At 34.1% G+C, this 26,900-nt stretch overlaps 1 protein-coding gene and 1 pseudogene across 4 annotated transcripts in view; one reads left to right on the forward strand and one right to left on the reverse strand.

Annotated features, from left to right (window-relative positions):
- TRAPPC8 (trafficking protein particle complex subunit 8) overlaps nt 1–26,900 on the reverse strand; it is a 92,745-nt gene that overhangs the window by 49,803 nt on the left and 16,042 nt on the right. For 2 of the 3 annotated variants that reach the window (XM_082641432.1, XM_082641430.1), the window contains exons 3-12: nt 25,587–25,676; nt 24,602–24,776; nt 22,373–22,526; nt 19,773–19,866; nt 18,889–19,148; nt 18,423–18,538; nt 17,585–17,735; nt 11,509–11,609; nt 7,630–7,735; nt 624–755 (exon numbers count right to left, since the gene is read on the reverse strand). In XM_082641432.1, the coding sequence (XP_082497558.1) occupies nt 624–755; nt 7,630–7,735; nt 11,509–11,609; nt 17,585–17,735; nt 18,423–18,538; nt 18,889–19,148; nt 19,773–19,866; nt 22,373–22,526; nt 24,602–24,776; nt 25,587–25,676 (1,379 nt within the window). The remainder of the gene's footprint in view (nt 1–623; nt 756–7,629; nt 7,736–11,508; nt 11,610–17,584; nt 17,736–18,422; nt 18,539–18,888; nt 19,149–19,772; nt 19,867–22,372; nt 22,527–24,601; nt 24,777–25,586; nt 25,677–26,900) is intronic. The other variant, XM_082641431.1, reaches the window with a different exon arrangement.
- On the forward strand, nt 11,991–15,412 carry LOC309815156 (small ubiquitin-related modifier 2-like; annotated as a pseudogene). Its single transcript has 3 exons — nt 11,991–12,084; nt 13,465–13,516; nt 15,100–15,412. The product of its transcript is annotated as a small ubiquitin-related modifier 2-like (transcript).

The raw sequence follows: 26,900 nt of genomic DNA on the forward strand, positions 1-26,900 counted from the left end.
TTACAGTAAACCACCATATCTCAACTGCTGTTACCACTCTAGAAAGTGGTAACTGCCTCTAGAAAGGTCCCTCCAGCTAACGCTTAAAAGGGAAACTGGGGCCAGAGAATCTCTCTAAATTAATAAAGATCTTTTCCAACCCAACTGCTCCCAGGGACAAGAGACAGAAGATTTCTACCCATTAAATATTTAGTAAATACTATTAAGAGACATTCTGAGAGATAATAGAAGACCAGAGTTGAAGTAGGGAGGGTTTAATCACCTTTAAGAAGAATTAAAATTACTTCAGTGCAGTATATCTGGCCTTCACATATATGATTTAGTTTAACCTCACAAAAATTGGGGCAAAATTCCAAATTTTATAAAAAAAAAAAACGGAGGCTCAAAGACATAACTTTAAATAGTCAAGTTGTGAGTAGATCAAGATTTAAACTCAGATTTGTCTAAATCCAAATCTCATGTCCTTACCAATATAACACATTACCTCAGAACAAAATTTAATTCCATCTTTAGAACTTTAAATCAAAAATTGACAAATAACATACATCTATAAACTAAACAAATTATAACAAATAAAAATTAAAATAAATAAATTATTGTCTTTTTAAAGCAAATGCACTCACTTGCCCTGCTTTACTAAACCGGTGGCCTGCCAGTATCATATGAAATGCATATTTTCTAACCATGGGACTCTTCATGTTTATAAAGCAATGTGCCGCCTGCTCCAAAAGAAGTGCACTTCGAAGATCAGAATCCTATTGAATGTTAAAGAAAAAGAAGGTTAACTTCACAAAATTAAAAGTAAAGAGGTAATTAGTGAAAAAAATATTTACCTTCTTAAAATAATATATAGCATACACAATATTTAACTTAGGAGTATCTGAGGGCAGAGATCAAGAGACAATCCAGTCTTGATGATTCTTTCTTCCAATAAGCCAAATTTTAAAAACATTCAAAAAAGTCTCTATCATGAAATATTTTCTTTTGCTTTTCATAGAGCCAAATGTCTGGTTATGATATGCCCCATGTAATAAATCTGTGAAGAAATGCAATCCCTTTTCAAATGGCAAAAAAAGAATACAAACTGGGAATTTAATACAGGTATACTGATTTAAAGATAAACCAGAAAATGGAGTACAGAAAAAAATATATTCACACCAATCTAATTTCTTCTGGAAACTGATCTGTGACATACAATAGCATACTTCCATCCATCCAAGAAAAAAGGAAAGACAGAATGTGTGTAGATCATGATATAATCTAATCTACTACTCTGTCCTCTATCAAGCTTTACTGTACTTAAAAGGAATTCTCAGTTTTTGCTCTAGTTCAAGAGGGTCAAAATGACTGATTTGCATTAAAAAGTTCAGAAGGCTTCCCCTTCAAAGACTATCACCTACTGTTAGCATATTAGTTAGTAAATGGTATAACTCAAATTAGTTTCCACTTCAACTGACTTACAACAGAGTCTACAAAAACCACATATTACATTTATAGCCTCAACCGTAAGGACAACCTTTCAAATGACAGAGCCATTATCACTTTACAAATAACTGAGAAAGTACTGAAGGTTGCTGATCAAGCATCAACAACATTTTCACCAAACTTTCTCTAGTTTTTCAGCTATTCTCAAGCTGAACTTACCATGCCCTTCCATGTGTTCTGCTGCCATTATTTTCCCCAGGGAAAGTTGAAAACAGAAAACATTGACTTTAAATGCAATAATTTCAACAAATTATAGTTACATCAAAAAGTGTTCACAGACCATTGATTACTGTAACTATCTCTGTAGCAATCATAAAATTATATTAGAGCGGAAAAAGATCTGAGGAGACACTCCAGAAAGCATTCAGTACATGGTAGATATTGTTAATCTATTTCAACCCCTTCATAACAAAAACTAAATGATCAGATGATTTTCTCAGTTAACTAAATCCAAAAGCTAATGAGTGGAAAAAATAGGAATATACAATTAACAAGCAGTTCTTAACCAAGGGTTTGCATCGTAATTACCTGGGGAAGCTAGGGAGCTTACTTCTTTATTTTTTTAGGAAAATGTTTTCTTCTTAAAAAATTATTAAATACAGCCTCTTTTTTTCCTTAAAGAATAAATGTTTGAAGAAAAAAAGTGAGTATCTTTCTTTCCCACCTCATTCCTCATCCAATTTGCCAGAGGTAACTACTATTACCAACATGGTGCTGGTTTGTGTCATTTCTCTCTCTCCCTCCCTGTACTTACTTATATGTTAAATACAACAGTTTTTTTTAATACTCATACTTCCTTATACATAAATGGTATTATACAGAGTATATTATCTTGCGTTTTAACTTAATATCATGGACTTCTTTCCAAAACATCTAAATCTCTCATTTCTTTTAAAGCCACATTGTATTCCATTATATAAATGTACCACAATTTATTAATAGTCTCCAATTGATTAATACTGCCACATTAATTACTACAAAAAATGCTTCAATAAACATCTTTACAAAAAGATTTTTGAGTAACTATACAAATATTTTTATTAAACAAGTTTTTGGACGTAGAAGTGCTGAGTTAATGAAAGCTATGCATATACTTTATAAAAAAAGCCATACCAGTAAAAATTCCCATAAGGGAATAAGAGTTCATTTTCCACTCAGCCAAAAATCATTTTTTAAAATTTTATCACTTTCATAAAAGAAAAATAACACTTTGTTCCTCAACATACATTTCTTTAATAGTAAGGCTGTTCATCTTCCATATGTTTAAGTGTCTTTGTACTTTTTCTGTGAATTGCCTGTTTATGCCCATTTGTGAATGGGTTTTTGTGATTATCTGGTTTGTAAGAGCCCTTTGTACACTTAATTAATATTAGGCCTCTCATACATTTGCAAATAGTATTTCGCAGTTTTGACATGAAAGAGACTATTCTTTAGTAGTCAAACATACTATATCTTTGCTTCTATGGCTTCAAAATACTGTATCAAACTAAGAAAGAATGTTATCCAAAATGTTAGATTTTAAAAAATGTTCTCCCATATATTCTTCCAGGTTGTTCATTTTTTCATATTATAACTTAATCAAGCTATAATTATATTATCATGTAATGAATAAGATAAGAATCAGCTAGTTTGATGTCACAATACCATTCAGTGAATAACCTAACATTTCCCACTGATATGACAAAATGACAGCTAATTATATGTAGTATTTAAATTCTCATTCTATTCCATTACTCTGTCTATTCTTAATCATTGTAAACAGTTTTAACTTCTAAAGCCTTATAATACATTTTAATATCTAGAACAGGTAGATTCCCTCTAATTACTTCTTCTATTTTGGAATTTTATTTAGGTTTCTCAATAGTCAGTTTAAGTCCTACAAATTTCTTAAGTTTATTCTTAGCATGCACATGCACCCACACACACACACATGCATGCACACACACAGCATAAAAACATTTTTTTAATTGTCTACAAAGCTTCATTAACCTGCAAAACCCAGATGGGCTGCAATCCTGGACATTCTGAATAAAATAAGGAATATACCCTAGATATCTTTGATGGTGTGTAAATGATTCTAATGTACAATTCAATTGAGAACCAGCACAGTAAACCCTCAGCATTCTGAACTTTAATTTGACTGACCAATTCAAGAGAGACCCGGAAGTCCACAGCATATATTAATTTAGCTGAAGCAAAATTTGCCTCGTGCATCCAGTAAAACTGTTTGCTGAGAAAGAATAGATTTGCAGAGCTAAACACCCTGCACTCATATCTCACTGCAGTCTTTGTTCTTCGTTTAGGTCCTGTCTTACAGTGACACCTAAAGTAGAAAAAAAACACTGCTTTGAAACCAAAAAATGGCCCTGAAAAGAATGGCAACTGCCATCTGTGTTGATGGAAGAAAAATGGAAGAATTTCACAAAGTGATCGTTTTATCCAGAAAGCAGAGGCTTTCTTTGAATGAGCTGAAGAATAAAATTTTATTTTTGTGTTAGTTCACATCCACGCTATGACAAGTCTATCATATATGGTCTATAAAGAACTAAGGAAAAAACCCCATGATACCACTTCAACAAGAACTCCAACCTGTGAACTTTGCCCACAGCCAAGATATAATTTTAACAAAAGCTGAAAAGGCAACACTAACTTAAAATATGAAGATAAATATAAGGGAAAAAATCATTTGAGGTAGAGGTTTCCATAAACACTTCCATTAAAAAAAGGCACCCGGGGGCTTCCCTGGTGGCGCAGTGGTTGAGAGTCTGCCTGCTAATGCAGGGGACACGGGTTCGTGTCCCGGTCTGGGAAGATCCCACATGCCGCGGAGCAATTAGGCCCGTGAGCCACAACTACTGAGCCTGCGCGTCTGGAGCCTGTGCTCCGCAAAAAGAGAGGCCGTGATACTGAGAGGTCTGCGCACCGCGATGAAGAGTGGCCCCCGCTTGCCACAGCTAGAGAAAGCCCTCGCACAGAAACAAAGACCCAACGCAGCAAAAATAAATGAATAAACTCCTACCCCCAACACCTTCTTTAAATAAAAAAAAAAAAAAAAAGGCACCCGCTGCACAAACTTAACTGAATTAAATCTCAAGGATGGCATGGCACTAAGATTTTTTTTCTTTACATAATTGTGAATTTAACAGGAAAGGTGCTAGCAGCTGAACAACTTACCACAGGAACAGTTCCTCCCAAACTGGAGAAACTTATAAAAAACTGGTGCTATACTATATCCTTGATAAGGTGATTTATTGTATTTAAATGGAGTAACAGACAAAAAGGGTTATATGACCAGAATAAATGTTCAACACAGAAACACAGACACAAGGAGGGGGAAAGCACCATGTTTTAAGCACCAAATTTAGACACACTACCTATGTGCTACTAAATGTGACATGTTTCATCATTAAACTGGGTTTGCTCTGCCATACTGAAAATCCCAGGGCATAACACAAGAATAAGACCCACTTGCCCATCAACTTACAGTGCAAAAAATAAAGTCAAAGCACAACTCTTTTCATCACAGCTATCTTTTGCTATAATGGTATTAATAAAAATCTAGGAAAAACAATTCATGAATGTCAAGACTATGTAACTCAGTTCCCTACCCTCAGGATGAGTACATTTTTCATTTTATACAGCCTTTCTAGTTAACAAAATTACAATAAATACAAATTATTAGTTAAAATTTAATAATCTTAGACATATTATGCCTAGCAGTCTTTACTTTCAAGTTATCTCAAAGAAATATCTGACAAGTATAGTAGAAAAGGCCATTGAAAATCACAATTTCTGGGGAAATATATCGCATTCACCCCCATCTGTCACCCCAAAGCAGTAAATGACAATGATAAATTTCCTAGAATTTCATGACAAAATAAATCATCCAGGCTTGAAAAAGAAAGGTAAAAACAAAGAGTTGGAAAGAAAAAGAATAATGAAAGAAAATAATAATGTTACAATGCAGATGGAAGAATTTGGTCTAAAGAAATTTTACTCCAAGCTCCTAAACCATAAATTCCTTTTACATTCACTGATAACCCCTAGGCTGAAAAACTCAGCAACATATTCAAACCCAAGTTAAGATTATTTATTGTAATACAGAACATCAACACACTCAAGAACCTATATTCAGCTCTAACAAATAGTTTCTGACAACTGTTCATACCAGTCAGTGTCCATGCAGTATCAATTATTAAATATTTTTAAAATCATCCCTTAGCCTACTTAGTTATAACTGACAGAAACCTTTTTAGAATTAATGGTTCAGTTCAACAAACACCTGTAAATCATATACCATGTGTCAAGCCCAGTGTTAGGCACTAGGGATAAAAATGTAGAAAGCAACCCAGTTCCCTATCCTCAAGGAGTTAACAGCTTAAATATAATTCCCAATATAATATGAGAAGTCAGGTCTCACAGCATATATGAGAGGACAGGACAGAGACACTAAGAACAACCTGGGTACTACATACAAATATCTGAAGGATATGACTGATATCAGGACTACTAAATTAAGGTGAAGAAAGAGGAAAAGGGCCGAAGTCCAAGAGAAGGACATTAAGGACATGAACCAGGACAGTAATAGGAGGGATTTTAAAAAGAGAAAGAGAGATAAGTAAAATATGTGAAGATATAAAAACATGTTTAAGAAGTTAAAAAAAAAAAATCCCCTGGGACTTCCCTGGTGGTCCAGTGGTTAAGAATCCGCCTTCCAATGCAGGGGACATGGGTTCGATCCCTGGTCAGGGAACTAAGATCTCACATGCCGTGGGGCAACTAAGCCCACGTGCCCCAACTACTGAGCCTGTGCACTCTAGAGCCCGTACACCACAACGAGAGAGGCTTGCACACCGCAACAAAAGATCCACATGCCACAACAAAGATCCTGCATGCCACAACAAAGATCCTGCATGCCACAACTAAGACCCGATGCAGCCTAATTAATTAACTGATTAAAAATCCCCTAATTGTGTCACTGACAATATAGAAGAATATAGGAACATCTCAAGTAGTTTCTGCCTTGAGCAAATAAGGAGCTGGCTGGTTATAATTTAAGATCAAGATCTATAAGGTAAGAAAGTAGAAGTTTAGTTATTGCTATGTTGACTCAAAGGTGCACTGGGAACACTCAAATAGGTTAAGTCTAAAAGGCAGTTGGCCATTCAAATCTAAAGCTCAAGGAGACGTCAGGGCTGGAGACAGATTTGAGAGTGAAAATCATAACTGTAAATAGATTACCTAAAACATGTATGAAGTAAAAAAGTACAATGGTCCAAGGATTAAAACCCTAGGGAACATTAATATAAACACAAAGGTGTTTGTTTTTTCTGTTCTTGAGCATTCATCTAAAAAACATGTCTTCAGGGCCTCCCTGGTGGCGCAGTGGTTGAGAGTCCGCCTGCCGATGCAGGGGATACGGGTTCGTGCCCCGGTCTGGGAGGATCCCATATGCCGCGGAGCGGCTGGGCCCATGAGCCATGGCCGCTGGGCCTGTGCGTCCGGAGCCTGTGCTCCGCAACGGGAGAGGCCACAACAGTGAGAGGCCCGCGTACAGCAAAAAAAAAAAAAAAAAAGAAAAAAAAAAAAACATGTCTTCAACCATACTTACAAAGAATTACTGCCATTCTTTACAAGCCTATAGTCAATACAACTTAATGTCTGTTGGAAACCTTCAACAGCAACTATTTAAGTCAATTTCTTTTTCTCCCTTTTGAAATATTCATAATATAGATTTAAAAAATGCATAACATGATTTTTTAACAAGTTCATATGAATGAAAACAAAATTAAAAATTCCTGAGTAATTACTTTTTAAAGTATCAATTTTATATTAGGAAACATGTATATGCATGTTGCCTTAAATATTGTTATCCATAAGTCAAAACCTAATTCATAGAAGAAATACAGTGCATGTTTGTGGTTAATAATCATGCAGGCTTAAAATCTGTAAATAAAATAAATTCAGTTTACAAAATACTGCACTTAAAATTAATTCAACAAATTACTAAAGTAGCCAGGTTATAAATTCCCAAAGAGAGATACCCCTCTAATTTTGTTTTGCATACCCTCTCAAGAAAAAAGAAACACTTTAAAAAAATATGAAACAATACTAATTAGAACAAATACTACACAGTTTTAGTACCTCACTGGTCAACCGTATTAGGAGAGCTGCAGCCTCTGAATATTTGCTTTGGCTTTTTAAGATTTCAGCACTAAGCAATACACATCTTTCAGCCAATACCATATTCCTAGAGGAAAAAAGACAAGAAAAATATAATTAGCACTACAATAATATTTTAGTACATCACAGTAACCATGTATTCAACAAAAGTTTCCAATTCTAGTTTTTAAGTAAAAAGAAATCCATGTCCTTGTTCTCTACTTACCAAAAAAGGTTAAAAAAAAAAAACCTTCAAAGAACTCTCATAACTCATCAAAACTTTTTAGCATTGTATAATTTTGTAGTAAGACTACAATACAAAGTCACATTTCCAGTATGAAAAAAGCTAGAACCCAACTTGTATCTCTGAATCAGCAGTTAGTTAACAAAACTTGCTTTCAGACATAAAGGAATAAAAACATTTTACCCAGATTTCTTTTTCCTTCCTTACTGCAAACTCTGGTTATGTGTGTTTCATTTTACTGACTACTTTTAGGAATAGTTAGGCATTTTCTCTCTGGTTAGTACTACTGAAATGTTTCACTTGGAGGTAGCATGGAGCCAGTGTTGCCTGTTACTGAGCAAAATCTTCTTTGTAAAAACACAAAATCAGTTGATTTTTCTTGTGGACAACTACCATCAAAAATCTAGAGTTAGATTATTTATTCTTGAAAATAATAAAAATAAATGAAAATACTTTTTACTGTGAAATTACAAGATGGAATCCTTCTGTTGAGAAATACAGTTGACCACTGAACAGTGCAGTCAAAAATATGGAGTTGGCCCTTAGTATCCACAGTTCCACATCCATGGATTCAACCAACCGTGGATTGTGTAGTACTGTAGTATATATTTCTTGAAAAAAATTCATGTATTAAGTGGACCCACAGGACTTCCCTGGCGGTCCGTCCAGTGGTTACGACTCCACGTTTCCACTGCAGGGGGAAGAGGTTCAATCCCTGGTTGGGGAACTAAGATTCCACATGCCGCACATCATGCCCCCCCAAAAAAATGGACCCACACAGTTTAAACCTATCCTGTTCAAGGGTCAACTGCAGCAGCAAAGTTTTTCTCATTTTACTTTCTAATTCTTATACAAAAATATACCACTTGACCTTAAAATTACAACCAAAGACTACTAACTTGAAGGTCATTCTGAACAGTGATATTTTAAAAATACAATTCACTACTTTCAAAATTACTGTAGTGATCTGCCATAAACTTTCTACAAATCATGATTTTTTTAGAGAGTTGGTATTTATGAATATCTGAGAATGTTTTAATGAACACAAAAGACTAACTCCTCCTTGCCAGTACCTACTCACGTACTACAATATGCTCAGTTCTTAAATCTTCTTCTTAAGTAAACTTTACAAATCTTTTTTTTTTTTTTTTTTTTTTTTTTTCCAGTACGCGGGCCTCTCACTGCTGTGTCCTCTCCCATTGCAGAGCACAGGCTCCATACGTGCAGGCTCGGCAGCCATGGCTCACGGGCCCAGCCGCTCCGCGGCATGTGGGATCTTCCCGGACCGGGGCATGAACCCGCATCCCCTGCATCGGCAGGCGGACTCTCAACCACTGCGCCACCAGGGAAGCCCAACTTTACAAATCTTAACACAACTGTTTTATTTTTATCCTCAGCTATTTCCCCTTGTGATCAGCTATGAAGTCACAAGGCTACCAAGTTCAGGACTTTATATTAATTTGTTTATTAAAGCAAGATTTTAAAAAGTCATTTGTGTCAGGCAGTGGAATTACTAAAGATTCAAGTGTTTCTATGACACAATCCCTATCTAAAAGCAGAAACTGACATAAAACAGATAATGAACAGGGTACCATTGATTTTTATTATGATTTGGGGAGATAAAGGAGGGAAATGAAAGCTTGAAAAAAGAAATGTATAAAGCTAAATAGGATTGCATCAGTTAAAAAGTGGAGCCTGGCAGGGGGCTTCCCTGGTGGCGCAGTGGTTGAGAGTCCGCCTGCCGATGCAGGGGACGCGGCTTCATGCCCCGGTCCGGGAAGATCCCACATGCCGCGGAGTGGCTGGGCCCATGAGCCATGGCCATTGAGCCTGCGCGTCCGGAGCCTGTGCTCCGCAACGGGAGAGGCCACAACAGAGAGGCCCGCGTACAGCAAAAAAAAAAAAAAAAAAAAAAAAAAAAAGTGGAGCCTGGCATTATAAGGGCATTGCAAAAGTAATATTGTATTTCCTGTACTTAAGAAAATTTACTTACATTTTAATATTTCTGAGACCAGGGAGCTTCTTAAAATTGATATGTATAACTAATGTAGTGTTTTCTAATTTATCCCAAAATATCTATTAAATTATTGATAAACCTTACCAATTATGGTAACTTAGAAAAAAGATTATAAGGTAAACTCATGTCAGTTAAGTATGTATTTAGAAAAAGCATATAGTCTGCTATGAACAGGAGGACAAAACTGGATTGCCATGGCTTATTTGGCTATCTGGGTCAATTGGTATTTTCACTTTTCTTTTGCACCACTCCACGTGCATCTCTCCAAAGGCTCTGTGCTTCATGAAGACAAGGAAAATCTTTTCAGAGAAAGGACTTTACTGCTCTGGCTTCCTTAATGCCTCATTCTCATAGTTCTTCTACCTTTTGAATCTCACTTTTTCGGAATCCTTCAAAGGTTCCTCTTTCACAGAAGGCTGTTTCTCCTGCCAGAAGCTCCAAATATATTCTCAAACAGATTATACAAAGTATTCTATACAAAGGGCAGGATTTGATACTGGCTCCACCATTTATTAACTGCATACCCTTGGGCAAGTTAAACTCTTTAAGTTTCAATCTCCTTGTCTATCAAATGGAAGAATAATAGTATCCACCATTTCATACGCTTGTTGTAAAGATTAAATGAGCATGTAAATTACCTTGGCATAGTGGTAAATGCTTAGCACTAAATAAATGTTCATCATTATTACTAGTGTTGTGTTGTAAACACATTGCTATGACTACTACTTCTACTTCAACATTATAGGACACAAAACTGCCTTTGTGTCTCTGACTCTAACCCATCCATTCTACATAGAAAAGTCATATTAATCTTTCTGAAAAATAACTTTTATTATATCAAGGCTCTACTCAAATATTCAGTAACTCCCCCATTTACTACTACATAAATCTTAACTACAGCTTAAAAATAATAATAAATGAGAATTAATGCTTCCCCACGCTGATTTCTCTCTAAACACCTTTCCATATATACAAACCCTCTAACCTAGCCAGGGCTCTATTCCTTTTCAGCAGTTATGCTGTAACCAAAACATTGTTCCTGGCAATCACAATTACTAAAATGTCTTTATGGCTATCAACTACCAACCAACCTTTCTTTCAAGGTCTATTCCTCAAACATACCATGACACCTTCTCTGGACCAGTTCATAATCTCCTTTACAGGTGATGAGTTCTAACTCCCATAGAGTTTCAACAGAACTCACTATGTGTACAAAACATTTCTCATTTTCTTCCCTGGACCATTATTTAACTCTGTGTTTGCCTATTTAACAAGGAAAGTTCAAACTAGCTAACTCCTGGCTTAACAGTAGCTAAAGTTAGAGATGTCCCCAAAATATAAATCACCCTCAATAGAACAAATAACCTCAACATTACATATAACAAATTCCTAACCACATATCCAAACAAAATTGGAAAGGAAAGGAAAATGTAGTAAAACCCTAGTTTTAAAAGATCATCTCATCTTATCTATATTAACTTGATTTGGGAGCTTATTTAAGTTTAAAGCATAAAAAACAAAGAACCATTTATATCTAATAACCATATAAATGTCAAATTTACCTCTAAATGGATAGAACATAAATATTCTAGTCACCTACTTGCAGATATCCCTGTATGTCTGGATTGCAGTATCCATATAATGTGCAGGGTATGGCCTGGGTGCTCCTGGCTGAAGGAACGCTGACACTGCTGCCATTTCCTAGAGAAAAAGACATTATTTATAGTATTTCAAAAGGAGAATATTCTTGTAGTTTAGCATTCAGGCAGTCTAAAAATTGGAATGAAGTTTGCTGAGTTTTTTTATGTATCTACATACATAAATCTGAGAGCCTAACGCAGACTTAGAAAATATATTTATATGCTTTTAGTTTCAAAATTCTCTAGTCAAATTCCAAAGTCTGTCATTCAGTATTTAAATGAGTTTTTCCAAGAAGACCTAGTAAACACTTTCAGTCATGGTATATACATAACTACACTTTCAGTCATGGTATATATAACTACCAAGTGAGCCTAGCTTAAGATTTCTGCTACCACCTCCTCCTCGTTATTCCCTCTTCCTTAATGACTAAAGAACAGACCAATGACAGAACCATATAGAGAGAAACAAAATAAACTGCGTCTCTTTCCAATGCACTGGCTTCAAAATTTGAAAACAGAGCTCACAACAGCTTGCAGTATGTATCTTTTCAGCTACTTACACACTCTATAGTTTATATCCTATATCATACAGAAGGCACAGACACCATTTCTGAGACCTATACTACTGTCAATTTTCCAGGACTTCTTATTTCATTTTAAAAACCCATTCCATTGTTAATAATTCAAATAATATACAATAGTGCTGAAGAATTTTGAAATGAAGATGAGAATGAAGGTTTTGGCTTCTTAGTAAAATATTCTATTATGTCCATACTCGTGGTCTCATATAGACCAAGTTTTAATAAAAATTTAATTAGAAATAAATGAAACTTTCATACACTGGGGAAAAACTTGTTAATGCCAATCCACTTTTAGGATGAATAAACATTTTTCTGCAACAGTTTTTAAAATAGAAAAAAAAATACAGAAATAATTTAATTATCTAAAACAAAGGAATTATCTAAAAAATGAGATATGATTAAAGCTTTTAACCTGACAGACTATATAAGTTCCATGACAGTATGAAACATATGTTTCAGAATACCTCTGTATCTTCAGCACCCAGCAGCGTCTGCTCAAAAATTTATTGAGGAAACTGGATGAAAATACGTGATTTTCACGTGAAAAAATTTTCTACAGCTCTGAAACATCATGTTTTCTTAACTAGTTTAAATTTTAACTAATATACATAATGATAGGGGGCGGGATTCCCTGGTGGCGCAGTGGTTGAGAGTCCGCCTGCCGATGCAGGGGACACGGGTTCGTGCCCCGGTTCGGGAAGATCCCACATGCCGCAGAGCGGCTAGGCCCGTGAGCCATGGCCGCTGAGCCTGTGCGTCCGGAGCCTGTACTCTGCAATGGGAGAGGCCTCAACAGTGAGAGGCCCGTGTACCGCAAAAAAAAAAAAAAAAAGAAAAAAAAAATATACATAATGATATGCATAGGGGTCTATATTATACAAAAAAATCTAATATATATTATATATGGTATATTATATAAAAATACATTATATTTGCTATATATGAACTATATATACTGCATATATATACATCAGTAAAAGTGTACTAAGAAAAAATCCTGTAAGAAAAATAGGCCCCAATTCTAAGTTATTTTCTAATTTCATTCTATAAGAAATTACAAATCAATATACACACAAACTGACAATTTCTAAGGATACAGTGAGAACATTCAGAATGATCACCCCAAGTTACTGCACAATCTTCAATAATCAACCATTAAATCATTTCTTATAGTCTACAGTAATGGATTAATACATTTCACGAAGACTTTCATCAAGAACTGGAGAGATCTACTTAAGCTTCAGCTAGTTATGACTAATTTAACTACAGAAAAACCATATTTCTCCAAGAATTCCTATTATTGGTTTCACTGTGATATATCTTTTAACTTTACAGTTAAAATAACTGAGTATCTTCTTAACTATCATCGAAAAAGCCGGGCAATATAGTCTGTTATCAATTAGCTACTATGTGACTGGTAAATAGGAAAGAGATATCAGTTCAAATGAAATTTTTATTCATTCAAAAATAGTTTTTCTTAGGCAACGGGATCAAATATAGCAAATATAGAATTATAACCTTCAGCAGGAAAGGAAAAAGCTCTGAGCTTAGCTGTTGCTCAAGCAGGAGCTTTTTAAATCTGTATTTTAAGAAAATATAAAATGAATGCCTACACTTCGTATCTGTGTGTGGCTGGGGGGCTGGAGGGGGCCTCTCTAGAGACTTATGCTCCCAGCCTTGCACAGTTCTTGGTTTAAGGCAGGCTGCGCTTCCTTCCATGCTCACCTTCATGGCAATTACACTGATTACAAGTTCCTCTTCCCCACCCCAATGTTCACGTATTGTTTTTGCGTACTTTTTTATTCCTTGAGATAACCTCCTGCCATGCTAACCTGCCTCACACAAACACTTTATGCTCTGGTTACAAACATACATAGGTTTTATGAGACTCTCCCAGCCCTATTTTTCTCTAAGGCCTATTATTTTTAGGGCAGCTATTCTAGACTACAAAGATTTTTAGGTATGCATATATTATGCTACAGCAGCTATGCCTTTATTTTCCAGTGTTAAACTACTTTCTCTCATATAGCTGCTACTAATATGCCTCCATCTAAATGATTTAAATACAGTATTTATCAGACTGCAGATAGAAATGAAAAAGCTTAAGTACCATAAAATCATAGAAAGTTTTTGTCATACTTTTCCAAGATTTTAGCAAACTTTCAATTTGCAGATGCATTGTGTACAATTTTGAAATTATAAACTTATAAATGATGAAATAACATTTAAGTGTTTGTGATTTTATATTAGCTCATATTAGATGACTACAAGACCAGAGACTGTCTAGCCAAGGACAATTCACATAATTTTTCAAACACTCTTATTCATAAAGGTAACATATTTTCAGTTCCTGAAGGTTTTTTAAAAGTTAGCTGACTTTTTAAAATTAAAAATACTAAGAAATAAAAAAGAATAGTAATTTTGCTATTTTAGTTTTACATTTTAAAATCACCTATTTTATTTTTATAGACATAGTATTAAAATAAATGCAAAAGAGATGGCAGTTATTAAACAAGTATCTACACGATAATTATCAATGAAGTAGAGTTCTTATGAATTTTCATTCTTTCCACTTTTGTTTATAGCTTGTGTGTCTTTAAAAAGATTACGTAGGGGGGCTTCCCTGGTGGCGCAGTGGTTGAGAGTCCGCCTACCAATGCAGGAGACCCGGGTTCGTGCCCTGGTCCGGGAGGATCCCACATGCCGCGGAGTGGCTAGGCCTGTGAGCCATGGCCGCTGAGCCTGCACGTCCGGAGCCTGTGCTCCGCAATGGGAGAGGCCACAACAGTGAGAAGCCCGCGTACCGAAAAAAAAAAAAAAATTACGTAGGCACGCAGGGTGCGGGGGAGGAAGCTCGTGAGGGGCGCAGGCCCTCTCCCTCCTCCAGGGCTGCAGCTCCTCCTTCTGCGCTGCTTGTGTGTCCGTAAGGGGCAGACCTCGTTTGTGAAAAGTCAGCTGAGGAGACTCTAGCTCCCGCCATGGCCAACGAAAGCAGAAGGAAGGAGTCAGGACTAAGAACAACGATCATATAAATTTGAGGGTAGTGGGGCAGGATGGTTCTAAGGTGCAGTTTAAGAGGCATACACCACTTAGTAAACTAAGGAAAGCCTATTATGAACAACAGGGGTTGTCAATGAGGCAGATCAGATTCTGATTTGATGGGCAGCCAATCAATAAAACAGACACACCTGCACAGTTGGAAATGGAGGCTGAAGATACAGTTGATGTGTTTCAGCAGCAGACAGGAGGTATCTACTAAAAAGGGAACCTGCTACTTTACTTCAGAATTCTGTTCCTCCAGACGAAGAAGACTTTCTCAATTAGAAAACTGCAACTTGGTTCCACCACATCCTGACTACTACAATATAGCTTCTCTACTCTTTCATTTTCCCCTTCCCCATTCCTTTACTGTACATAAAGTAACTGGTGTATGTGCAAAAGCATATTGCATTTTTTTTAACTAAATGGCCAATGGTATGTTTTGATCGACATCAAATGGATATGGGATAGTATACTCAGCAAGTTATTTTGCTCTCACTGTTGAACAACAACAAAAAAAACATAAATATCCTTGCATACCTTGTTGCAAGGAGAATTTTAATGTTTTTCATTTATCATTGTAAAACCAAGGACAATTTTATAGCTTTTTTGTACATAGCTATTATATGTAGGGGAATCTGTCTTTAAATAGGGATAACTTACTCTAAAAGAAATGAATCCTATAGTTTTTCCTTCAACTTAAGCATCTTGTTTAAGTAAACTTCTTGTTTAAATAAATTTAGAGTATGTAGAAAGTAACAGTGCTAGTTTACTCTTTTCTAAGCACAGAAAGCAGATTATAAATATATTTATGACAACTTTTCAATTACATTAAAAGGTTATAAGACAACAAACATAGAAAATTCTTTCTGAAACACCCAGGTTTTATACTGATTACAAAAACTAACATAGCCAATGCTTACTGACAGCTTATTATATATATAAGATAGTGTGCTAGGCACCTTACAAACCTTATACCTTATCTAACCCTATGTCATTAGGATTCCCATTATACAGATGAGAAAACTAAGGCTTAGAGATGTTCAATAACTTGCCTAAGATGAATTTTATTTGTACTGATATCTCTTTCCTATTTACCAGTAACATAGTAGCTAACTGATAACAGACTATATTGCCTGGGTTTTTCGATGACAGTTAAGAAGATACTTAGTTATTTTAACTATAAAGTTAAAAGATATATCACGGTGAAACCAATAATAGGAATTCTTGGAGAAATATGGTTTTTCTGTAGTTAAATTAGTCATAACTAGCTGAAGCTTAAGTAGATCACTCCAGTTCTTGATGAAAGTCTCTGTAAAATGTATTAATCCATTACTGTAGACTATAAGAAATGATTTAATGGTTGATTATTGAAGATTGTGCAGTAACTTGGGGTGATCATTCTGAATGTTCTCACTGTATCCTTAGAAATTGTCAGTTTGTGTGTATATTGATTTGTAATTTCTTGTAGAATGAAATTAGAAAATAACTTAGAATTGGGGCCTATTTTTCTTACAGGATTTTTTCTTAGTACACTTTTACTGATGTATATATATGCAGTATATATAGTTCATATATAGCAAATATAATGTATTTTATATAATATACCATATATAATATATATTAGATTTTTTTGTATAATATAGACCCCTATGTATATCATTATGTATATTAGTTAAAATATAAACTAGTTAAGAAAACATGACGTTTCAGAGCTGTAGAAATTATTTTCACGTGAAAATCACGTATTTTCATCCAGTTTCTTCAATAAATTTTTGAGCAGACACTGCTGGATGCTGAGGATACAGAGGTATTCTGAAACAGATATGGTTCATACTGTCATGGAACTTATATAGTCTGTCAGGTTAAAGCCTTTAATCTTATCTCAGTTTTTAGATAATTAATTCTTTTTTTTAGACAATTAAATTATTTCTGTATTTTATTTTCTATTTTAAAAACTTGCAGAAAAATGTTTAGTCATCCTAAAAGTGGATTTAACAAGTTTTTCCCCAATGTATGAAAGTCTATCTCACACCAAAGTACATGTTCTTAACCAATATATAGTCTTAGATCAGAAAAATACATTTCAAACAATTTTAAATCATTTTAAGAGATCAAAAAGCATCTTCCAAAAAAAAGTTTTTATACTGTGAATACAGTGAAAACTGTAATTCAAATTAAATAGAAAGTACTAATCAAATCTAAGAAACCAACCCTCACATATGACCATGTTTCAATGCACTAGTTTAAGAAAAATTCATCAAGATATCATAAATGAATTCAAAACCTATAAAGCATTGTATGCTATTTGAGTACAACTTATCCCTAGGTATTTTGCTTGCCATTTCATAAATAAAAATTTCTAAGTCATTTATGGTAGCAGAAGCAAGAAATTACAATACTACAGAATACCAACCAAGGCACCAGCTGCATAAAGCATTGCTTGATCATTAAGAAAATCTTTCTTTGCAGTATGATAGCAACTGTAAGCCAAATCATAATGCTGCACCAAAAAACATAAGTCAGCCATTTTCCTGATTTGAAGCTCTGGAGCTTCTGGTGGATACCTGTAAATACAAATTAAGTTAAGAAAGGAATTTATAATTTATGACCTTTAAACCATTAAATATTATAAAATGTCTAAAAAGATGCCCAACTGTCCAAAACATAAGAAAAACTGATCCTGTTTGAAAAGCATTCTACCTCCAAGGAGAGAGTGTCATTTCTCAAAGATATTCAGAAACAGAATGTTACATCCTTATTTATATAATTTATATCCCTATACTGAGAACTTCTCAACAGGAGGCAAGCATTTTCTCTATTGTCAAATTATGAAGTAAATAAATGATCAATTCCATGTGACTCACCTTTATGTACAGCAGAAAAAAAAAAGAAAATCTAAAAACAGATTTTATATTAAACAAAATTTCTAAATATATGCCATGTCTTAGAATTATTAGACCTCGATACTTTAATGTAGTTATAATGAATACTTAATCTAACTCCATCTTTTTACAAATAGGAAAAACGACCTAAAATAAAGTGACCCTCCTTATTGTTTATTTTTAGATATCCAATTATAGTTTTTTAATTTAATATAATTTACTTATGGTCACTATTCTTATCTACCCCAGCTTTGACCAATATGAAACTAAGAAACTAAAGAGACAGTCAATTTTTTGCAGAACATCATACAGTCAAACACTAATCAGAGTCAAATACAGGAAAACTAAAAACAATAATATTTTACTCACAGCAATCCAGATGTATTTTTTAGCTCATTAATGCTCTTTTCTGGAACTTTACTGCCACTAAACCATTTTTTAGTTGCAGAAAATAGAGATCGACTCAAACCTTTTCTTGATATTAGCTAAGAAAAAAGATTAAACATATTGACAAATATCAGAATTTAATATTTTTCTCTTACATACAAAAGAAAAAATTCTAAATAACTAAAGTTTTAAGAGTGAGCAAATGTGCATTTTAACATTGATTTAAAGAAAACTGTCCAAAATGCTGACAAAATCCCTAGTGAAAATAAATAAGCCTCTTCTAGGATTTAACAGAATTTCATCACCGATAGTAATGTTAATAAACCTTAATATTGGTCTATTTTTAAAACAAAAACTTAAGTTCTTTAAATAACTTATACTACTATATTCTCAAGTTTACTATTTACTGAAATTTTTTAAAATACTAGTGCAAATAATTAAATCTTACCTGATCATTTAATTGCCGAATTGTTTTCTCTATATGTGGCAAGAGGCCCCGAAATGTGAACTCCTGTATAAACTGTCGAATTCTATCATGATCAGTAAGGGTTAAACATGCACCATGAATAATTCCAGCATTTGCTTTCTTTGTTTCATGTAATGATGAAGCAGATTTTACATGATCTGGGCCATCAATGCTGTTAGAAGAGTCACCAGATGGGTCCAATTGAAGCGGGTGAGTTCTAAAGTTGTTTGGTAAGCCATCTACTGAAAAACAAATCTTTCTTTTACTCTCAGAAAACAACAGAAAATTGTGATATTACTACCATATTACTAAAGAAAAGAAAGAATGTTGGAACCGTTTATCTTTCTGTGTCTTAAGAAATCTAAAACAATAACATTAAAGTTTTCCCCCTAAAATTTTAGGACTTGGGTTAATACTATTACATGTAATATAAATTTTTTAATTCATGTAAGGAAATGAAGAAATATAATGTTAAAACATAAAGAATTACTTTTAAATAGCACAATAAGAAAAATTATAACGAAAAAATTTTAAAGCTATCACTGTCTAAACTGTAATTTAAAATACAAAAATAAAGCTCTCAAGATCATGTGAATTGGGGGAATAATTAATGCTACACATAATATCTTCCCTTGCTTTCTACCAAAAAAAATTTTTATGAAGCCTGATATATTACTCTTAAAAAACAAATTTTTAAATGTCAAAAAACATCAAACTCAAATAACTCAATAAAATCTTCAGAGGAAAAGCTAACCTGTCCATTATCTTTTTTCATCATGAAAATTCCCCCATCTTTTACGTATAAAGATTTAACAACAGTGCATATTTTCAATCAAAAGAGAAACTTAGAGAAAGTATATCAAGACCTTTGACTTCGTTATCTAATCCATCCAATGAAAGCAAGTTACTATCAGAATTCTTATTTGAAGTTATAGTACAAGGGCCATCTTCATATGATTCCTATCAAAATAAAATTTAAACAACATTAATGGTTATATTTAATCATGTTTAAGATACCATCAAATTCATCAACAACTATGGTAAATCTCTTTTTTTTTTTTGCTACAGCAACTCTTTTCTTCCAATCCTCCAAATTCTTAACTTCTTCCATGTATCATACTCTATCACTTCAATCCACACCTACTATACTCTTAAATTCTGTTTCACATGCAACCTACTATCCTCACTCTTCTGAATTCAAGTTACTTCTATCTCAGTTTTTCTGTTTATATGTGATATGCACGTGCTTATATGAATACCTGTATATGTATCTATGTAAGGAATAATGGCAAGACAGATGGACTACTAGAGTCAAGCAGGGGTAAAAAAATAAGGATGGTATGGAATCTGCTGGATCACAGATGCAGCGTTAATAGGTTGGAGTGCATTCTGAATACACAGAAGTGTTCTGGAAAAATATCCAATGCAACGTTTACTTGTAAAAAGGGCACTGATTTCAGCCAACAAAAAAAAACTTTAAAAATATGGGGCTTCCCTGGTGGTGCAGCGGTTGAGGGTCCGCCTGCCGATGCAGGGGACACGGGTTCATGCCCCAGTCCGGGAAGATCCCACATGCCGCGGAGCAGCTGGGCCCGTGAGCCATGGCCGCTGAGCCGGCACGTCCGGAGCCTATGCTCCGCAACGGGAGAGGCCACAACAGTGAGAGGCCCGTGTACAGAAAAAAAAAAATAAATAAATAAAAATAAAAATAATAAAAATAAAAATACCCAGACTACTCCATGAGACCAATACTATGAGGTATTATTCTGAGTGCCAGACTTTGAGAAAAATATATAAACTAGAACTTAATAAGAAGAACGTGGTCAGAACAAGAAACAGTCTAAAAACAACATTTAAGAAAGAGTTGAAAAAACAGTATATTTAGCCTAGAAAAATATTTTAAAAGACATGAGAGCTATCTTTTATAATTTGAAAGTTGTCTTAATGGAAAACTGATATGGTCCCTATAAGATTGAGTACAAGCAAAGGGAGAAAAATTCTGGTTGATCCTCAAGCTGCTCAGACATGGAACAGGTCACCTGAGAAGACAATGAGTACTTTTACTAGATGAGGTCATTTATAGGTTTAAAGGAAATTAAAGCATTAGAACAGGGGTTGGATTTGACAGCCTTTAAACTATCCTTCAATCCTGGGCTTCTAGGATTCTAAGCTGTAGAATTTCTATAGCTCTGTCTTCTATTAGAAGTTCTCCAACCAGACAATCTGACTTATTATGTTCCCTTTCCCAACCTAAGATGGCTGGATTCTAAATTGAATATTTCAACACTATTCCTATTCAGAGTGTGGCCCTGAAACACCATTTAAAGTTCCTCCACATCCAACTGGTTCTTTTCTCTCAGACAACTTTCCTCAGCGTTATCTTAAAGAAGGTCAACAATCATCTCAATATTAAAGTGAGTAAAACTGGATTAAAAATTCCATATATAAGAAAGAAAAGTAAGGCAAATAAACAGATTATTAAACAATATTTATATTAGAACATCAAAAACTACATGAACTTTCTAATTCATATTTCTTAAAATAATATCACATCAAGCACATAATGTAGTGTAACTGTACAAAATATAAATATATTTTCCATTTACTTAAGAAATCCTCTTTGTAAACAAAAAACAGTCAACTCTTGATTATCTGAACTAAGCATAGGAACTTGGCATTTGACCACTACCAAGTGGCATAAAATTCTACCTTAAAAGTTGGACAGGATGTGAAACCTTACACCCACACTCATTAGCCAACAGACAACAATTAACATTAGTCTAGAACTCTATATTAGAAGAGTTGATTAGGAAGAAACAAAACTTCCTGGAAATTCAAAAGAAAAGAAAATCAGAGGAAAGTTAGGGAAAAAAGCCCACCCACCTAAAAAGTATAAGCTCCAAAAGGTGGCCATAAGAACAGCATGTTGAAAATGGAAGGAAGGCAACCCCAGAGCATGCGGATAATAAAGAATTGACTGTAAGCATTCATAATGAATTAAATGTACAAGCCAAAAATTCTATTCTCTACATGTTTAGTCAATCTAATTCAATTCTTAATGTATAATTCACTTTTCATCATTTTTTTTTCTTTTGGCTGCGCCGCACGTCATGCAGGATGGGATCTTAGTTCCCGGAGCAGGGATCAAACCCACGCCCCCTGCAGTGGAAGCGTGGAGTTTTAACCACTGGACTGCCAGAGAAGTCCCCACTTTTCATCTTTTAAGAAAACAATCAATTAACACTGATATTATATATCTGAAAGGTATACACATAAGGGATTACTGCAGTTAGTTAAAAACAGCTTCCGAACTACTGACTTAAGAGCTCACATACTGATGGATCAAAACTAGCCAGATTCCACAAAATAACTATTAGTAATTCTACAAATTCTACAGTGATACCATTAGCCATAAAACTGAAATACAGCTTTTGTAGTTTGCTTCATTGTTGTTTTTTACATATACCTGGTTTTGAATACTATTTTTCTGGAGATACTGACTCCAAGGATCTGGTATCTGTTCATCTGATGCTCGATTAGGTGTTCGAGAATTAATTTTAAGTAAATAGCAACCCTGAGTTCCATATTTCTGTTTCATTTCTTCATAAATTGATTCAGCTCTAAAATAAAAAATGGAAAAGTTTGTAGCCAATGGGGAGCGGACCTTAGGCAATAATAAATATTAAAATAATACAAAAACCATGAAAAAATAGTCCCCAAAAAAGACAGAACAAAACGTTAGAGGTAGAATAATTTAAAAACAAAAAGTTCATGATCCTAACTGAAATTCAGCTAGCTTGGTTATCACCTTAAAGCACAGTTACCAAAGTATGCGTCATGGAATAAAATTTTGCAAGATACTCTTATGTTAGTCAAACAGAAAGTTTTGGTGGTCAAACTAGTTTGGGGAACTACAGTAAGCAAGCCAACCAGTCTCTTTTGCAGCAGACCACCTCAGAGCCTTCCATTTGCTAACATGTACTGTGATTTTCCAAAGAGTGGCTTCAAACTTATAGATCAGAAACTCTTTCAACTATGGGAACTAGTCTTCAGGAAATACAACTTTGCGAACGTCTGTCTTAGAGAACAGACATTTATCAAAAAAATGTAAGTGCTAACAAAAAAGAGTAGGGCACCCCCCAAAAAATCAGCTTTCACTGCTAGAGTTTCCAAAGGGACACAGTTCAGAGGAAGTAAAAAGGGAAAACGCAAGAAAAGCGGCCAAAATATTTATTATATAAAAATCCACCCTTTCTCTTGCAAAATTTATAATAGCTGGATCCATGAGCTAATCTCAGATACAACAAAAAGCAGTTGATTTCCTTACTTTTAGTTAACTAGACTTGCTAGTTAGTGGGAGAGAAGATAATTCAAATGATAAGTCAGCCTAAGAATCAAAGAGTACATTCTGATGGAAAATGAAATTTTGGTACATAGAGCTAACCTAATTTAAATAGCTTTTTTTTTTTAACCAATCAGCCATCTGGTGCCAAAAAGCACATGGATAATCCTATATCACATTCAAATGCAGAAGCTAATACTATACAAATAACAAGCCTAACAAATAATTAAATCATATTACACACTATAAAATGAAGGCTGGATAAATAAAATAGTTATAAATTTGTATAAACACAGATATAAGTATACATGTATGTATATACACTCAAGTACAATAAACTAAATGTCTACTTGCTTTACCAATGACACTGCTAAGCATAAGAACCACTGATCTAATACTGCAATTATCACTTAAATATCCAAGTTATAACCATCCAATATGGAAGATATATACCATATTCAAATGATAGAAACTAATTTTAATAGCCAGTTCAAATTATTTCTATTTATATAGTACACTTTATCCAATAGGCTACAGATTGTTTATGATGTCAAAAAAATCCTAAAGATTAGTAACCCTCAGAACAATTCTGTGGTCTTACAGAGGAAAATTTATTTTAAAATGATGGATTGTGCTCATAACAAGGGCAAGAAATAATTATTTAATTGCATATCCTAAACAGCATTGAGATATCAGAATAACAGTTTGAAACAACAGATTAATTTGATCCACATCCTGAACCAAAATTCAAAATAAACTGCAAAGCTACAAAAGTAAAATTGTTTTAATATTATCTTATTTTTCAAGAACTCATCTTTAAAGATATTTATTCTCTTATCCCAAAGATAAAAGGACTATGGCAAATCACTAATAATGAACATTAAAGGGAACATAAGAAAGAAGTGCTTGGATGTTTCTCAGACTGTGAAAAACATTAAGGCTAAAAATATAAAGTGATGAGAAAGTGAAGAGTGAAAAAAGCAGTGCCTATAAGCCAGGAAGTGAAAAATCAGAGAAAAACTGGGAAAGAGAAAAGAGAAAAAAATGAGAAATAATATTATACAAAGTAAGAAATAACAGTGAAGATCTATAGGTATAAAATGGCAAGCACTTGTGAACAAAGATTACAATAGAGATATACATTGAAAGAAAATTTAGGGTAAGCATATGAAATCTAACATAAAATGATGTAGCTGTTGAATATAACTCAAATAAGAGATATAGTTAAATGTTTTATTAATGAATTTTTACTTTCTTGGATGAAAAACATATCAAAAACTTAAGCCATGTCCAAATTAACATTAACTCATTTAACAGGAAGTTATTTAAAATTTAAAAAATAAAAAAGCTTACCTCTGTTCATCTCCTGCACTTACATCATGCAAAAGTACATAATATTTAAGTGTATTTGGTATAAACCACTTGGGGTAGGAATAATCATTGTTGTGCTGAATTCGATGCTGTTCATGTGACAACTTTGAAAACTGTTCCATAGGTTCAGCTTCACTAGACGACGTCACCAACATACCTTGTAAATCATATTAAGGTAATTATCACTTATCACAATAATAAATATTATCCTATTAATATAAACTTTAGGGAGATATTTTTTGAGCTATAAAAATCTGATTTTACAGGTTTTCCTGCAAGCATAAAACATTGATAATTTCTTCAACATTTCTAAGTAATTCAAGGTTCTAAATAGTAAAGCTATTTTGTTGGTAGTTTTTTAGATCATTTATATATGTAATAAGGAAATCCATGAAAATGAAAATGGACAATATGAAAATTGTGCAACTATCAACATAATGAAAAATTCTGCTGAATCTTGCATCTCTCCATTCCATCTCACTGTGATCTCATATTCTATCCCATCTCAACTTTTCACTGTAACTGCATTAAGAAAATGAAAGTCATAACTGTCAAAGTAGGTTAATAGCTATAAAACAGATTACTAAAAAAATGGATAACTGTTTTTAAATATGAGCTTTTGCATAAGCAATTAATTTTGAGGCAATCATCAAAAGCAGTTAACACTGACAGTTTACTTTTTTTCTTTCTAAAATAGCTTAAAAACATATTAAGCATGAAATAATCAAGTTGGGTGATAAAGAAAAATAAGCAAGTCCTTAGTATTCTTATTTTTTAATCAAAAATTAGTTACACCAGTCTTGTATCTAGGATGCCATTTAACAAAGACAGCAATAAAACTTGTAGCATCATCAATAATTTCTCCATCTCTATATCCTCTCAACAATTTTGCCTTCATATAACTCTTTCTGAGATTAATAACTTCCAAAACATTTGATTTTAAAAGAACATAAAAGTCAAAGGATACATGCTAAATAGTGGTTCAGAAATTCATGATCTGATGCTGGCATCGATTGAAGAAAGGTCTCTCTGTAAGACTCAAACCATGGAGTAGTAGCTAAAATTAACAATAAATAAACCAGTTAAAATTCCTCAGTAGAATCCGTTTACAACAGACAAAATTTCAAGTCCATTTTCCTAAAAGGTATGAAACATCATTTCTAGCAATACACAAGCATTTTTCACTTTTGCTTTAAGATACATATGTAATGTATGCGTATAAGCCACACACACAAATATATTCATAAATGGCAGTATATATATTTGCAAAAATAAAACTGACCTATTCCTAAACCTACCCAATGATCCCACAGCTTACTTATTAATGCTTTCAATGTTAGCTACATGAATAAACAGATTTTAGAACTAAAGTTTTATATCCCTGCCACTAGTCATGTTGTCGTAAGTAGCTCCTTTATATAAATGGTATTATTTCCCAACAGTGGTTCTCAACCAAGAGTGATCGTGACCCCCAGTAAACATTTGGCAATGTCAGGAGATACTCTGAGCTGTCACAACCAGGGATAGGGAGGGGGTGCTACTGGCATCTAGGGAAATAGGTCAGGAATGATGGAATGATGCAGTACAGCCTACAATGGGGAGAACAAGACAGCACCCCCCGACCCCAGCAAAGAACTATTTGTTCAAAATGTCAACAGTGGTGAGGCTGACAAACCCTACTTTATAATTTGATTACTTGCGTATGATAGCAACTAAACCTCTTCAAATGGAATTTCAAAGCATACTTACCTTATAATCAAATACAAAGACGTGTGTTTTCACTTTTTGTATACATGTATATGATGTGATTCTTAAAATTTCAAATCTCTCTTGCTCCATGCTAAGCATTTTACATTAAAACTATTCTAGGGCTGCCCTGGTGGCGCAGTGGTTGAGAGTCTGCCTGCCGATGCAGGGGACACGGGTTCGTGCCCCGATCCGGGAAGGTCTCGCATGCCGCGGAGCAGCTGGGCCCATGAGCCATGGCCGCTGAGCCTGCGCATCCGGAGCCTGTGCTCCGCAACGGGAGAGGCCACAACAGTGAGAGGCCCGAGTACCACAAAAAAAAAAACAAAACTATTCTAATGTTAAAAATTTAAATTTAGTTAAACTTAGTCATTTCATTAGGTTTAAGCAGATTATCTAAATCAGTTTTACTAAAAGGATACACCATTCCTATTTACTTATGCTGACTATAAAACCTTGTGTACTTTTTTGTCTTATTCTTAGAATCACTGAAAACACAGCAAGTATATTTTTTGTTTACATTATAATACTACAT

The sequence above is a fragment of the Mesoplodon mirus genome, assembly GCF_964341445.2.
Source record: "Mesoplodon mirus genome assembly, chromosome: 13".
Taxonomy (NCBI): Eukaryota; Metazoa; Chordata; class Mammalia; order Artiodactyla; family Ziphiidae; genus Mesoplodon; species Mesoplodon mirus.